The 17,297-nt window shown below is 47.0% G+C and overlaps 1 protein-coding gene across 14 annotated transcripts in view; it reads right to left on the bottom strand.

The window, feature by feature from the left end:
* The window catches only part of PTPRS (protein tyrosine phosphatase receptor type S), a 671,876-nt gene that overhangs the window by 185,519 nt on the left and 469,060 nt on the right, over positions 1-17,297 (bottom strand). For all 14 annotated transcript variants that reach the window (XM_069649333.1, XM_069649335.1, XM_069649332.1 and 11 more), the window contains exons 6-8: positions 16,225-16,335; positions 5,325-5,594; positions 189-770 (exon numbers count right to left, since the gene is read on the bottom strand). In XM_069649333.1, coding sequence (XP_069505434.1) covers positions 189-770; positions 5,325-5,594; positions 16,225-16,335 — 963 coding nt within the window. The remainder of the gene's footprint in view (positions 1-188; positions 771-5,324; positions 5,595-16,224; positions 16,336-17,297) is intronic.

The raw sequence follows: 17,297 nt of genomic DNA, 5'->3' as shown, positions 1-17,297 counted from the left end.
ATGGAACCTGCTTGTACAGTGCTATCTGCCCCAGCCCTCCCAAAGTATATGTCTGATGGGATCTGCAACCCGGTACTAATGTTACCTCCCTCAGAGGAGAAATCCCATAATCACACGAGACTTTACTAACATGAACCCGCTTGCCTAAAAGGCATGCACCTCGCACCAACAGTCTGCGCAGGACTCACCTCCTGGCTGTGTCCTGACTGGTAGGGGATCTGAGAGTGGCCCATCCCCCACAGAGGTGTATGCCAAGACCCTGACGGTGTAGGTCTCATCTTCCCGCAGGCTTTTCACCGTTGTCAGCTGGCTTCCTTCTACAATGTACTTTTGCCAGTCATTGACTGGCTTGTCTGGTTCCATGGTGAAATACACTCTGTAGCCCCGTATCTGCCCGTTGGGCTCCACAGGCTCCTCCCAGTGAATGATCATGGTTGTGGGACTCAGCATGCGTGCCTGAACATTGCGCGGGGCACTGGCAGGTGCCTGTTCTCCTGTGCGGGTCACCACAGGCTCGCTGGGCGGCCCCTGTCCAATGGAGTTGACAGCAGACACCCAAATTTCATACTCCGAGTTAGGGCTCAGGCCACCGATGCTGTAGCGTGTGGTGGTGATGTCCTCTTTGATCTCGTATGGCCCATCTTGACTCTTCGACTTGTACTCAATCACATAGTACGACACAGGGTCAGGGTTGCCAGAGTCCCAGGTGACTGTGATGCTAGTGGCCGTAGTCTCTGTCACCACAGGAGTGCCGGGGGCCTTGGGAAGTGCTGTAAAAACACACATAAAAGAGTTACAATTTGATGGTATCTTTATCACATGTACAGAAATATTGGTGAGCAAACAAGCCTTGTCCTCTTAAGAACTATCTCCAATGGAACCCTTTAATCGAGATGTTAAGCCAGGAATTTTTTTACGCGTTTTGTAAAGTGCTACCTGTCACTTTGTAACAAATTCAAGTCTATCTTTGCCGGGTGGACCAGTCCACTTGGGAATGTTTACAACCCTGTTTTAGCTCACTGTACCTTTCACCTCACCTTGGAGGCCCAACAAGGCCAAAACACGCGTCTGGTGTTGCTGATGGTACTCTTGTTCAGAGGAGAATTGCCTAGCGGTTCCGGACTGCCCTGTGGGTGGGACCAGCATGATAAGCAAATGGATATTTCTCCTGTGTGAAGGGTGCAGTGAGCTAAAATGTGGTTGTAGACCCTCTTTAGTGGAAGGAATTCCATTGAACAAGGTATTTGACCCACACCATTGCTTAATTTGAATTAATCGTGCTCATAAAACTTTATAAATCAGTTAAAAAACAGAAACAACCACTGCCTCCCTGGATGACGGTGCACCTACCCCCCCCTCCAAACCCTCGTCATGGCTCTGCTTCAGTGTTGCACCACATCCTATGTTTGTCATGTCCTCCTCCAAACTCTTCCTGGATGTTCTGCTAGAACTATGCTTAACTTTTCTCAAAATGCGCGTTCACCAGGACCACTAGCTGCCCATTCCCACACTGCTTCCAAGCTTGTATCCCTATTTTCATATCGAGCCATTCTTGTCCAGCAGGTTCTATGTGATATTTCTGCATTTTAAAAGCTGAACACAAAAAATACCAATATTTTTCGGCTGATTCTGTGTCGCCATTAAAATGCTGACATTCAGGACTACCCCCCAACCCCCTAGGAAGGCAATCCTGCCCACAACTCCACCCTCTCCCACTGGATTTCCTGAAAATCGGGGGGTTTTACCCCCAAGCCCCTCATTTCATCAATCACACCCCTTCCCAGCCCAATACACTCTCCCCTCTTACACACAGTCATGCAAACACATTTACCCCCTCCTTTCCCCAACACAAACATTCCCCCTCCTCTCCCGCACAGACATGCATGCACTCACAAACACACACAGCACTGTAAATACAATTAACTTACTCCTGTGACTTCTTCCCTCGTCTGGCCACGCCTGTCAGCCCCTGTTCGCACTCATGTGCGGCAGGGTAATAAGCCAGAGGCATTGCTAGGGGGGACTGAGGGGCCTATAGCTCTGGGGCTTTTGGTTGTAGCCCTGTATAGAAGCTCAGGGACTACAACCAAAAGGCTATAGCTTGCCCCAAGTCCCGCCAGTCCTGACATTAGCTTAGCCCCTGATCTTTTCTAGACCTAGCAACACCATAACAGCTTGATTTAGAAAGGCCGCTCAGAGCGGTCTCCGAGTGGTCTTTCTAAATTGGTCTTTTTTTCTCATTTTTATTTTAAACAAGTCACTCAATACCTGTCCAGCATTCTACCCATTGTCTGAGTCACTGATATTTTGATCAACCTCCTCTTGCGATCCGTTGCTACTCCTTTTTGTGTTTGTAGTGCCTCACCGCCCCATCCCCTTCAGCAAACTCAATGCTGCTCCTGCTGCCTCAATGATCATATTATCACCCCCAGCTGCACTCATGCCCCCTTCCGTTCTTTTCCCACCTCTAGCTCTATCCCATTGCTGGGATGTCCTTGGTTCTCCCTTCCTCGGGTTCACTCCCCTCTGTTTTTTGTGCTAGTTCCTGTTTCTGATCCTTCCACCTGCAGGTCCCACTGTACTGCAATCAGCAGCCACCTGGCATCATGCTTCCGCCAACCCTTCCAACCAGGGGCGTAATTTTAGGGAGCACAGGGGTTTGCACCCCTCCCCCCCAACTTTCATGGCACACCATTTTGTCCCCATTAATTTGGCTGGGGTGCCTTTTATTCAGAGGTCATGTCCCCTCCAACATTTTCAGCAAAGTTACTTCACTGCTTCCAACTTTCTACACCATCTGCACAAAATCCCTCTACCCCTCTTTTGAAGTTAGCTATTAGCCACAAACAAATGTAGCATTTGCGCTAGCAAGCCACACACTTCTTGAACAATACTTCACTCTAACGCATCCTAAAGGCTGCCAGGACCCCCCCTGCGTTTTTATTTCAACATGAATGCATTCTAAACCAAGAGAGATTGGGATGTTCAAGAACCAGACAGCAAATCGTGGTACCTTCCACCCATTCGCCACTAGTTTCAACACTGCCTGGGTCAAAGGATCTGCAGATGCTGGGATTGCTTCAGGTTCTTGCAAGTGTGGTGCTTGAAGCTATTCTCAATATTGGAAAATATTTGTCTCAGGAGGATAGCTCAGGGGCAACGCAGAATGAATCGCCTTAGAAGCAACACAACGTCCTCGCTTAGAAACATCTGAGTATTAAGCGCGTTATAAATAACCAATTATAATTATAATAATAGCCATGGTTGGGTAAGTTCTTAAGGGAGCAAAGCCTGAGGGCTAACAGGTTTGAAACATTACAGTATTCTATGGGGATGGGACGTTGTATGTTTGCTTTCTTATTTGTCACAGGTAATCTTCTGCCTTTTATGAACGACCATAAAATAGGTAGTTGCCCACAAATCCGGGCACTTGGAAACTCAAGCTTAACAGACTTGGTGCAATTGTTTCACCTATAGTAACTGTGTAGACCCAAACATGAATGAGGTGGTGGAGCAGGATCAGTCAACTATCTAAGCTAAGGATCTGCAACTTTGGGTTCTCCAGATGTTTTGGACTACAAGTCTGATCAGCCCTAGCCAGCGTAGTCAATGATAAGGGGTTATGGGAGTACCAGTCCAAAACATCTGGAGAGCCACAAGTTGCAGGCCCCTGATCTTAGGCAAGGGGCACATCACGCAACCGACAATGGTAATTGCTGCTTCCTAGTTTGAGGTCCCTCACAGCATAGAAGGACCACCTGTATTTACGGTTAGTCTTTACTATTACCTCTATACTCACGATGGGGGGCATATGTTGTTTCCTGCTTGGCCAAATTCTGGTTGCACGGTACCAAATATGGATTGCTGGTCACTATACCCACAGTAAATACCAATAGTAATTTAAGAATCAGCCTTGTGACACATTCCTAAATATTCACCGGTGACATATGACTGCTTTTCGACCCTTTGGGCAACAGCGAGGCAGTTATTTGGCAGCAAAGCAGGAAGTCATTCAGAAGGCGAAGGTGGTTTATTTCCCAGTTTATAGCATCTCCAAGGAACAGGGGTCTCTTTGTGAGCGACCCCTCCACGGAACCTGGTGGGCCTACTTCCCCATTATAATTCCATTCTCGCTCAGGACAAAGGATTAACATGGTGTCTGCCCAGGAACACACAATCCCAGAACAGATGTTATCTTTCCCATGCAGGATTTTGGAAGTGGACCTCCACCCCAGGGCAATGATGATCAAAGCCCCTACACTCTTCATGATGTTTGATAGCTGGCTGGCTTCACAGTACTGGACTGGAGGTGTGAATGCCCAGAATCAGCTTGGTACTTCCATGTGATGGTTGAGCACTCACACAACTAATAATGAAGATACTCAACCTTTTAATCCAGTATTCCTTTTCAGAGTTGTCAAGTTTCGTTACATCTTTTTTGGATTTTGTCTGGTTTATTGGTTTTGTCGGAGAGGAAGAAAGGGCCGAATTCTTTCGTTATTTCCATTTCACAGCGAGTTTGTGTGATAAGAGCTTTAGGAGGGGTTTTACGTAAAAGGAAACCAGGTCACCAACATAGCAGGACTAGACACCATCACCAAAATTCAATAGCTTAAAAGACCAAAAGTATATTGTTTAAAGACCAAACGTATGTTTCTTTAAAACGAAAACTGTTGCACTGAAATGTGTGTTGTACTGAATACATATTACATGTGGATAATAAAATGTAATACTCAAAACAGTTTAAGGTATATCGCATATGCCACCATAAGAGATTCAAGGGGCGACAGAGTTTTTTGTCCAACTCTATGAACCCTATTTTGCCAATGGGATCATTACGTGTACGAGTTTTGTAAAGATATTTTAATTATTAATACAAATATAGTTATGTTTTACAGCAAACAATTAATAGGAATTTCCTTCTTAGTATATCCACTGCTACGGAATGTGTGTCTTGCGGTGCTCTTCCAAAAGAAGAATAGAATGAATCGTTCAGAACGCGCTTGATACCGGAGACCAGTCTCTTAAGCGCTGGACTGGGATTCAAACCTGTGTTGCTCTGTGATGTCATGCTTCCAAGACAAACGTTGCCCCTGAGCTATCCTCCCGCCCTTTCAGTGGAAGCAAAGAATTACGTGAGATTTATAGAATGAGGAGATTTTAAAGGTCTATGATAGACACAAGGTGGTTTTAGATATTTACTTGTAATGTATAGTTTGCCTTCTCCTCAACCAAGCTTCTCCCTTTCCAAAAATGTCCACCTTTAGAGCTGAAAGCACACTAGACGCCCCCCCCCTCCATTGTGTTGCCCAATCTGAACTTACATTTCACTGTAATTTGAGCCACAGAGTCAATGACTCCCAAGCTGGACATAGCGACACAGGTGTAGTTCGCAGACTCCTTTATGTTGGTGAGCTCCAGCACGTTGCGGCCCACAGGCATGTCATCCTCGGGCGTCAGATCTTCCATCCCCATCATCCACTTCACGTAAGGCATGGGCGAGCCCACCGCCACACACGTGATGTTTACACTTCCACCAGGCATGATCTCATGGCTAACCGGCAAGATGGAGAAGCGGGGTGCCACTCGACGGACTGTGGAAGAAAGGCAAAGAGGGTAATAAAAAAAACACAGAGCGGACGGCTGAAATAAAAAGCAAAAAAAGGAAAAAACAGAATCCGCAAAAGTATGTAAATAAAAACAAAGTAACAGAAAAGAATTTTAAAGAAATGTACTTCACAAACAATAGAAACTGGAAATATAAAGACATTAAAGCTGAAATTCATAGCAACAGGTCTCCAGTAATCAGGAGGTAGGCCCATCACAGCACAGATAATACACAAAAATATATTAGCCATTTCTCATCTTTAAAGACATCTCACATATTGGTGAAAAATAAATTGTGACCCCCTCCTTTCCGGCCCCCTTGTCCGAGCTCCCAGCGACACCATTCCTTGGGTGGTTCAAACAAGAAAAAGAAACAAAAAGGTATTGGTGGCGCTATCCCGTGAACCAGGTATGAGGGGTATCAAGGGAGGCAATTGACAAAGGGTAAACATGGTGAAAAGGCTCTGCCATGATGCTTGCAAGGGCTAAAGTGTAAAAGGGATGGGCGCAAAGCATAGTAAGGTTTAGGTAGCCGTAATTCATTGCTTCAGGAGGAGTAATAGGCCAAAGAGGGAGCAGCAGTACAAACTCAGTTGGAACCATTTCTATGCCCATGCTGCTGTAGCCAATCAAAGCTCGGGACCCATTTCCCACATCCTCCCTTCACAATGGGTTGCTGACAGTGGAATGTAGGAAGTTGAGGGTGCGCGTTGGCTGGCGAAGGTTTAAGAGGAGAAGGTGCCAGAGAGAGATCGGAAGAGGGGAAGGAAATAAGGTGGCCTAGGATTTTTAACACGCGGAGAACTGGAACCCTCTCGAGACGCTCTACCGGCGGAAGGATAAAAAAAAAAAACACAACAAAAACATTTTGAAAAGATGAGAAACGCTAATGACATTTTTGTGGTTTTAGGGTGTAGAAACCCAACAAAGCCTCTTTTTGATCTGACACCATTCGGTCGGTAGATGCAGCTCTCAGAGTCACAGACATCATGCAAAAACAGGGTTAAAAAAAGAGAGAGAGAGATTTAGAAAGTGAGAGACAGGCAGACGAGGAAGAGAAAGGAGTAGGACAGAGAGAGAGGGAGGGAGAGACCAATGCAGAGGAACATAACTTCTGGGCAACTAGCAAATGCCCATGTGAATATTAGAGGCAGAGATAGAGAGAGGGGGAGAGAGAGCGAGAGAGAGAGAGAGAGCGAAGGGAAGGAAACGGAAGGAGGGGCCCACTTTAATGCTGCATACTTTGTGTCGCGGATGTGATCAAATGTGGGGGGGCAAAAGGGGAACACATGGTCACATCTCAGCCCTGGCAGGACAAGAAACAGAGCCATCACTGCTGAGAACTAACAAGACACGGCCACAGACTGGGACGCCTAGGAAAATATCAGTGCCATGTTCTCAACATCTCCTTGGCTCGAGGTGGATGCGGCCTCCAGACCTGACGGTAGAACATGAGCGAGGGGGAGGGAGAGTCGGGATCACTAATGACGTTGGATGAAATGTTTCAGTGACGCTCACTCCTGAAAAACACTTGGAAGCTATCGACCTTGCCCCCTGGAATCTGCTGAATGGCTCATTCAGGCGGCCTGGGTCCTAGACTGGAAAGCTCTTCCGTGCGGTTGCACGGGTGTTAAATGCACATGATTCCCTCGCAGTGCACAGGGAGGTCTTACTGGAGGAGGACCAGGTCTTTGTTGTGTTATAGAGAAGGGGTTGCGCAAAGAATGGCCTCCATGCTCTGTGTTGGTGAGAGTAAAGGACCACATTCACAGTCTGTGAGGACAAAAAGCAAGGGAATTGCTCTAGCTGTTCTAGTGAAAGATATGCAGGAATTCTCAGGTGCTAATGGGAAGAGGAGGGCTTCCTCGGATTGTGTCGGTGACAAGCGGGGGGTTCTAGGAGCTGGTAAAATGTAAGGAGTTCGGATCAGCCTGAGTCAGGGTCGTGTAGACGGACTGTTGCTGTCAATGATGGGGTGGCCACTTAATGCTTTGCGTCAGTTTGTGTGAAAGGGAGTACTTGGGTAGTCCTTCAGATCACATTAAATCCTATTTCCATTGACCAGTTGCTTGCAGGCAGCGTGCGCCACACCTCATTACCAGTCACATGGGAAAACCGCGTTGTTCCAGATTGGACTGTGCCCAACACCTACTCTCAACTCTCTCTAGCCAGTGGGATTTCAGCTAGACCCACCACCCACTACCACAGTGTAATTCATTTGAGCCATGGGCTCGTGCGTCCTTCCTAAGGAGCCATCCTCTGAGGGCATCAAGCAGTGCAACTTGCCTTCACCTGGCCAGAGCATGACTGCAAGACAGGTCCAATACCCAGAACTCTGAGGCAAGAGTCCAGCAGGATGTTTACCGGCACGTGGCCCGTCTCTCCAGTGGGCAGTACGCGGGTTCTCTCTCCCAACCCAACTAAACATGGACCTCTCAGGAGGCAGCGTCACTGCAACATTCCAGAACACACTGAAGACAAGATGGATAGAAGTTAAAGAGAGACTGTGGCATGCAGACAGACCAAGGGAGAAGAGGACGGGGAGAATGAGTCTTCCGAGGGGGGCTGATATGTAACTTTCTGGGTGAGTGTTGAATAGGAAAAATGGGGGAAACAAAAGACTGACGGACTAACTCCAGTCAGCAAACAGCATTAACAGCGACAAACTCCAGCGTGTGATGCAAACACTGTGTTGTCATGGAAACAGGGGAAGACAGAAAATCCAACTGAATTCAGTATAAATAAAAAGAGAAGCCAAAAAACAACACACAAAAAAGGGGTCTGAACGTCCAATATTGGAGTATGACGGAGAGAGATTTCATTTTTCTTACGGGGTATAATGTTTGTCAACTGGCTTGACACACTCACAGGAGACAAGTCGGGTACAGGTATATGGAGTCGTCATTGTCAGCAGAGTGGGGTGGAATGGGCGTGGTTTAGGCAGATCAATTACCCTACCCATGCTGGGGCTGCATCTCACAACGCCAATGGTGAACAGAGCACCTGGTCAATCGGGAACAGAGCACCTGGCCAATGGGGAACAGAGCATCTTTTTGGGGACTGCAGTGCATCACATATAAAGGTTGACCATGTCCACCAGACAAGCTCATATCACTGCATGGAGGAATGTTAAGCGAGGAAGTTGATTGCACTATTTTGCAAGGCCCCTGCCTTACAGCAGGCACCATCTTTGGACATTGGCCTATCTGTACCCCGAGTCTTGAGGTCTGAATGTTATGCTGCAAACTATAAGACAGTTCTCGCCTTGAAACAGAGAAATGCTGGGTGCGAGAGCAATACAGTGTGCCTGGAAACTAGGGGAACTCTGAGATGTTTCTGGAGGGAGTGATGCAGAAAACAGGTCAATTTCTGCAAAAGAAAGAGAATATGTAGAGGGTGTAAGAGGGTGTGGGGGGGGAGTTTCAAAATAACTATGAAGAACAGGCCTGTATTTCAACGAGGAAGAGATGGGGCACTAGAAGGACAGGGAGATATGTGGGGGCAGGAGCTCCAACAGACAAAAAGCTACAGAAGGGACAGAGAAGGAAGAACATGTGAATGGGAGCTGGTCGCAGGTCTCTCCCTGCAAAACTAGCAAATATCATGTCCCCTTCTACCAGGAGGCTTTGTGGTTCTCACGACAATGGCACTGCAGGGTTGTGCAGGTGTGGAGGTGCACAAAAAAACGAGGTTAGGGGAGAAATGGTGAGGGCTGGGTGGTGAAGTTGTCCAATGACAAGTCTAGGCCCTGTGAGTGTTCATAACCAATCAAAGGGCTTTAAAATCAAGCCAAAGCACATTTGAGGAATGTGATTGAGCGGAAAGAGAGAGTGGGCGGGGGCTCTGTGACATTTCAAACCCCGATTCACAGAAATTTAACCAAATGAACCACGGTCAAGGAAATAAAAAAAGAATTATATATCCAAAATACTAAACACAAAAATCGAACCAAAAGTGGAAGGTGAGGGTGAATTTGGGAAAGCAGCAAAACGGAAGAGGATGAAGTCATCGCTCCCACGCTCAGCAAGCGGCTGCCACGTATGAGGTGAGGGAAGATAAGGCAGGCATCGCCTTAGGGTGTGGGGAGGAACGGGAAGGGGAGGAGCCATTCCGTCTTACTCCAACACAAAGAAGGGGAAGTAGGGTGGGGGTGGGGTACGATGCGGGTGCCAAAACAATGAGCAGCCTCAACATTATTAGTGAAGCTTAGATTACACCTTCCAATGCCACTTCAGGCTACCTTCCCACATTAACAGCTGGATTCCCGGTAACCTAGGGGTTAGACCTGCATTGTATTACCAGCCACGCCATGTTGCTTGTTCACACTGGGGGGCATGGTAAACCCCCCACATCCAATTTTCTGCTGATCACGAAGTCACACTTCCCACCATCACAGTTTGTGAATGTTAACTTATCGCAAAGCCCTGTGCAACATACGCAGGAATGTATGGCCGCCCACAAGTTTCCCTGATGAGCTTGTCAATTTTCTCCTTCCTTTCGACACAGGTTTTCGGGCATGCCCAGCAATTCTCCTGTCCCGGGGTGCCTTCTACCAGCTCGGACCCAAACAGACCCGGTGCCCAGAGGTCCTGGACCTGCGCAGAGGGCGACACCTACACATGCAGCAGGCCCATACCTCGGCAAAGGTGTTTTTGGCTTCAAATTAGAACTTGACAAGGTGTAATCTAACTTTTCCCCCTAACACAAAGAGATCAGCAATGCAGAGGTGAGAGAGACACAGGCGGGCGGGCGGGCGGGCAAGCAGGCAGGCAGGGCGGGCTTCACTGGCACTAGCACAGCTCTGTGTTCCTGCCCAGTGGTATAAATAGCGCCAGGAACCCCTGGATGATTATATGAGTGCAGAAAGGAAGCTCTTCTAGATTTTCCCAATGCTACAAATTTGTATAAAACGAGGCAATTTAGCCTGATACAGAAACTAGTTGGTGGCACTTGAACCAATTGGTTTATTTGAAAAAAAATGACCCTTTTCCCTAACTTGGCATTTTAAATAGTCGCTCTAACTACTTAGCATTTTGAGACTGCTACAATATACCATGTGTGTCCAATGGAAAGCGGGCTAGCCTGTACCCCAGCACGGCGGGCAAAAGACAACACTGTAATCCCGTTCTAACCACCCAGCAAAGAACTAGGTGGTAGATACAAACCCTGGTTGCTTTTACATGATCTGTGCCCTGCTCTTGCACAGCTGGAATTGTGCCCATGTAGGTTTCCAGCCTGGAATGTAATATCCTTTAGAGTCAAGACAGTTGTGTGCAATGCTTCTCCGATGTCAATAGGTACTGTTTTTCACCATCCCCAACTGGACAAATGCAAATCAGTGTGGATTATCATCCATGAGAAAGGTGTGCGTCAGAGCTCCCCGTGGGTTCCACTGGAGAGGGTGAGGGTGATTCTCGATGGGGAAATTCACCACGGGCCCTTCTGAATAACGGTGCACACATCGCCATAGGGAGAATCCTCGCCCATCCTTCCCTTTGGAACATCTGCGAGGCCAATGCTCCACTGGGACAGATGCAACTGATTCTCCAAAGGATCTTGGGAAGTTGTGCAGGAATCCACCATTCACATTGTTTCTGGTATGCATCACTTTTCCCCCACAGCGCTGCCCTCAGGTGACATCTACCATCGCCACCTGGGTAAAGAGATGGATCCAGATTCTGGAGGTAGCGTCCGTTAGGCTTTGCAGAGCCAGAACGAGAGAGGTTTCCTGCAAGGCATACACCAGACAGTCTCACTGGCAATGGCCAATGCCAAGGAACGGAACCTCAGGAGCAGAGTGAAGGGCACTGATGGACCCCAATTCTATTTATTTATTCATTTATTACATTTGTTATACGCCCAAATCCAGAGGTATCACGGCCAATGGACCGACAGGCTCTCTACAAGGCTACCCGAGCAGTTCTTATCCCTCTGTCAGACATATCCCCCAATTTAGGGCCCTTTGAAATCCCGATCCGCCCACCTCACGCAGGAAATGAACCAACTAGGCAGGAACATAGGCTACTGTTAAATAAATGCATTGAACGTTAGTACACTACAACATAGCAAAATCCATCATCAGAACAAAACAAAAGAACAAAAAAACAACAATAAAACCCAACAAAATAATTAATAACCAGAACTAAAAATAATGAACAAAAAGGAAACAGCAGAAAAACAATAAGAATCATGCAAAAGTTACATTCTCCCATCATGCATCAGGCTCAATGTCCGAGCACCAAGTTACCATGACGACGAAAGTGCAAAACCCAGCAACATTACCAAAGGATGCAGAGAGAAAGGTTTCCGCAGTGCAACACATTCTCATTATCAAAAGGACCCACTAAGAGTGGATCTTGTGCCACGTACAGAGGCCTCAGATTTTTTCTTTTTTTTTTTCTTAAAGAATGTAAAAATGTGGGTAAATAAAGTAAAAAAGAAAAAAAACACACCAACCTTCTCGAAGCTCTGAGGGATGTTAAGGGGGTTTGATGCGGAACACAATGACATGAGGAAGAGAAAAAATAGGGGAAACACAGAGAGAGTAAAAAAAGGCCATCTCAAGGCTGCAGTCGGCTGCAAAGCGATTCTTGAACTCGGCAACATTGAAAGTAAAAAAAGACAGCAACCATCTTTCTTTTCAGTCTTCTTACAAGCCCCTAAGATTCCTCCCCCACCCCGCTTACGTACCCACCCAACAACGTCCCTCATCACAACACCCAGCAACTATGGCAGCTACCACAATGCCTGTTTGAAACCCGGGCCACAGCCTTCTGGACTCACCGCAGGTAGGGGTGTGGGGCCTAGCTAGACACCAGCCCCATGCCTTACCTCAGCAAGGGGCAAATGTGATGACATCGGTCACGGGGCGTGGCCCCAACTCAGTAAGGGAGCCAATTAAGATAACCTACCTCTGTAGGCCTTACCTCGAGTTGGAGGGTGCACCACTCTACACCAGCTCTACCATAACAAGCATGACCCCATGAAGACCAAAACACCCCCAACCAGAATCTTGAAAGCATCCTACAAATCAGAGCCTTCTCCATAGCCCTCTTGATTTACGCCAACAAGTTAGGAGCTCTGAGGACACTACATATACATAGGTCTGCATCAGAATGAGGTTTCTTTGAAGTCCCTCAGGGAAGGGTATGAGAACCAGTAGATTCCAGTTGCCATACGTTCCCATGCGAGGGAGTGTATAGGGTGCAAGCTCATGTCTGCCATCTATAGGAATTTCTAATGGGGGCATGATGCATGAAAAGAAAAACATCAAAATACATGCCGTAAGGAATTGCAACATTTGGTTTCCTAGTGAGGGAATGCTGCTCCAAAATGAAGATAGTTGCCAGCTACGCGTGTCTGAGCCTCCGGTGAATAAGGAACACAAGGTCTGTCTTAAGTGAAGAAAATCCTGCCAGGGCGACCCACTTTAGGTTAACATGTGCTCCATTGGTGATCCTCTCGCCCAAACTTGCATGAGACCATGAGTTATAATCGAAGGTTAGTGGCCCTGAGAAAGATATATAAAGCTGAAGCACAGTCTCATCTTTAATCGCTGTAAATCGCACTGCTTTTCTTTAAAATAAGCAAATGGATCATGGCACGGACAATATTAAGTTGAGTGTCTACGTTTTACAGGGGTGCTTGCTGCTACGGCTCAGGCTTGTACGATTCAGCTACTTTTGGCTTAGCAATGTCCTGCGGCATTCGATAAAATTGAGCCACTGGGTTGCAGCCTTTTGGGCCTAAGATTGAACCCCCTTTTTTTTTTACTTTCCAAACTCTTGATTTGTACCAATATTAATGTTTATTTTCCTAAGCAGTTAATGGAACTGTGTAAAGTAAACAAGATGGCCGCTGTGAAACCACACCCTGTCTCTCGGACTTTGTCCAGACTGCACTTGTGTCTGCCTTCGGAAGGTCTCGAGACACCATCCCTACAAGGGAGGACATTCAATATACCCAGGCTCACTCTTTGCTCATCATTTACAAACAAGATACTATGTATGGTATGTTGGCATGGTATAGTGTGTTGTACAATTAATACACATTATGCATCACACATTGTAAAGTGCCTCAGAGAAATTCTCTTTATCCCTTGATTGCCTTTTTGACCACCCAGGTCATTGCCCCTTGCCGCCTTTTCCCAGAGTTTCTTTGCTCTTTAAAAGAACTGCCTTTCTAAGCAATGATTTGATTTCTAACCCAGTGGCTAGCTGAGGCGGTGTCAGGCAACTCCTTCCTGATGACTGGGCTCATAAAATGCCGATAGATGGCGATCAAGGATTCACTCAAATATTACACAAGCTCTGCAGGATACATTATCTGATGCAGTGTTCTCATGGTGCAAGGAAAACGCCAGTCTCCTCACTCAACCCTGTAATCGCCATCCTCTGCACTCTGGGCGCCAGGCCCATGCTCTACCAGGTAAACCCCGGGCACCTATGTCACCCAGAGATCACATGGACTGCTCTCTACTCATCAACGTCCTGGCTCTCAATAAACACTGACTGCTAGGCTCCCAATGCACCTGAGAAGCAAACTATTAAGGAAGCCGTGGAGGTGAATCAAGCTCAGCGAAATCTAAAAGGGGGGACAAACTCAAAACTGGGGACAAAGTTCTTGCGCTACAGGTGCCTGTGAAAGTGCTCAAAGCAGAGGAGGACTGTGTAAAGCTGAGAAGTTTAGAGTGGTGAGTGTGCAAGTGCAGGAAGCTCAGAACAAGTGACTGCCAGCAGAGCAGGAAAGTGCAAACCTTGTTTTAGTAGTGTGAAGTTAAGCTACACAACCAGCAGTGATTCAACCCAGGAAGGGAGTGGGTCGGAGGGTCCCACCCTCCTATAGAAACACCCCACAAGGAATTCAAAATGGGTTGCTTTCTTCTCACATGGGATAGGAGATGGTTTGTTACTTAAGCTTATAAAAAGAGGTTAAGTCATTAGTATCCAAGACAGTCACAGGATTACAAATTAGAAATGTTCATGGCATATTTTCCTAGGGCATAGCAGTCCAAGTACATACGAACATGCTAGACAATCACACTTGGCACTCCGTGCAGAGCTATGGAACATGGCCATCTGTAGGAAATAACAGTTAACAGGCCTGCTGGTTCCCTGGCTGCCTCGCCAATTTCTTTCATCCTCGTCTCTATGTGACTGTATCTTTGGTTGCATGACACACACACAATCAGATATGACAAACGTCAAAAAGCAATGTGCCAGAGTATGGAACACATCAAGTAGTTGGAGATGGGCAGTGTTCCATCAGTTGGTGTGGCTAATGGAAAAGGAGGTTCTTGACAAATGTTCAGATGGACACTATCTCTAAAATAACTCTGGTTAGATTACAAAAATGTAGAAACTTCTCTTGCAATCCATCATGTACAGATCAGACCTGGGTGCATCTAGGAGGACCACTCTAGACAGACTGAAACGAGGACTTTAAGGACCCTTGTAGAGATGGTACCTTTTGGACTCTACCTTGGACATGTCAGTAACTAGCCACAAGGTGCAATGGAAAAGTCTCTACAATATATCCTAAATATTAGCCGAAATAAGTAACAGACTCCATGATGGATTAAATCAGAATTGGGCACCACTAAAATAAATCCTACTGCCTGAATGCCAGATCAACAATGATATATATATAATAAGCGTCATGGGAGCCTTTTATCGTATTGACTCATTCAGGATAGGCGGGAGAGGTACAAATCTACCAGGTGGTCTACCTGATCACCGACCACAGCATAGGCCATTTGGAAAAGGGCAGCTTTACATTACAAGAAGATCGATCTCACAGCTCCATCATGGAGAGGTTGGAGATGGGCAAAGCCCTCGCTGTGTCTCAGATGCATCTGAGATAGGGGTCGCCACATGTTGGCGTAGCATTACTGTGCTACATAACCAAGAAGGGGTATCTTGCCCGATTGGTTTGATCATCTGGAGATCGGAAGCACCTGAAGAGCCGTCTTCATCACACAAATGAAGAATGGCACTTCGTAGAATTGAAAGCATCCCAATTCTCTAACTGGGAAGAGTCCTACCAACATATAGACCATCCCATGACTGGCAGATGCTTGCAACGTAAAGTAATGAGCGTAAACCACTTACATGCTTCCCAACTACAAAGTGCGATCATGAAATCCCTTTATGAAGAAGGCTAAATGATCACACACATCTCTAGTATGAATGCAAACATATCATTTAATATTAGGACCAAGGCATTTCTCCCAAGTGTCAGGACTAGGGAGCTCACCTCTGGTTTTACATGTGCTTCTTATGAATAGGGGAGTTGCACCTCTACAATATGTGCATAGTTGTTCATAGAGTTGAACCAATGCTGCATTTTGTCTGAGACAGAAATGACAGGGAGAGAGCGATGATAAAGTCTCTCTAAGGGAAGCCCAATACAGCTCGCCTGACAGGTACGCACTACATGAACTCTGTGCCTGGGCTGTTCATTTACTTCCTTCCACCACACCACCCCGCTGGTGACACTCATGCTGAAACCCTGGTTCTTCATGTTCCACACCAGCACTGGCCCCTCGCTCACGCAAGGAGCAAAGGACACCTGCCAGCGTTCTGAACTTTCCCCGTGCAGAGCTGGGGCGCTCCCTACCTCTCACGTAAAGGTTAGCTGGTGAAGAGTAGCGCACCCCTGCGCTGTTGCTGGACACACACTCGTACTTCCCCTGATCCGTTTCTTCACTGTTCTCGATCTGCAAGGCACCTGTGGCAGAGAGGTGAAAAGGCGGAGGGAAAGGGAGAAGGAGAGAGAGAAAGAGGGGTATAGAAAGAGAAACGAGAATAGAGAGAGAAAGAGAGAGAGGGGAGCAGCATTATAATTTGGACAACAAAATAGTCACATGTTCTGGAATGCTGTGGCAAATTTGTCAGCATGCCAACCTCGGCATAGATGTCACAATACTGAACTGGGAGTGATGTGGCAATAGCCCAAAACTGTATCATTTGCAGTTTTCAGATGGCCCACCTCCTGGGCCTCATAGTTACACTTGTTCGAGGCAATCTCTCCGTACACTGTCTCGCCTTGTTGGCCAGCAATGGATACAATGAAGGAAGGGGACAAACCCCCAAGTTAGGCACAGGGGGACATTTGATGTGAAACTTGCATCTGTGTCAAAGCCCACTGGAATTACCTGTGTTCTCTTGGGACCCACCTCTTGCTAGGTTATGTTAGGTGATGTTTGTATAGCGCCTACTGCCATTGGTATGGCCTGAAATCGCAGTAGCGGATGAACGCCCTTTGGAAGACCGTAGTCTGAGCAGACCTGCATGCTTTTATTGCCAAAATCGGAGATAGGAAGAGAACGGCCTGGTTTCAAGCAACAGCGCATATTGCAAAGGCGTAAGGACGAGTGCCGTGTCATAGGCTATTGTGACAGCTGGACAAAAATGTTCATGGGACTCAGTATACCCTATGGGTCATATCCTATGGGTCGCAGTGTGCAAAGGTCGAGGGTGATGTAGGTCTAAAGCAATTGTTTTAGTCATGCAGCACATATCAAAATGGCATGGGGAGGAGTGCCATGTCGGCGGCTATGTGACAACTGGCCTGAACTTCTTGTGGGAGCCAGCTGCACTGCATGGTTTGCAGCACGATCGAAGGGGCCCGGGCTAAGTAAGAAGCCTGTGAATTCCCAACAGCATCAGATTACTTTTGAGGGCTCTGCT

This window comes from Ambystoma mexicanum, chromosome 1p (assembly GCF_040938575.1).
Source record: "Ambystoma mexicanum isolate Mex_15411 chromosome 1p, UKY_AmexF1_1, whole genome shotgun sequence".
Taxonomy (NCBI): domain Eukaryota; kingdom Metazoa; phylum Chordata; class Amphibia; order Caudata; family Ambystomatidae; genus Ambystoma; species Ambystoma mexicanum.
Note: the sequence above shows the minus strand (reverse complement) of the source record. Positions and strands in the feature narration are given on the sequence as shown.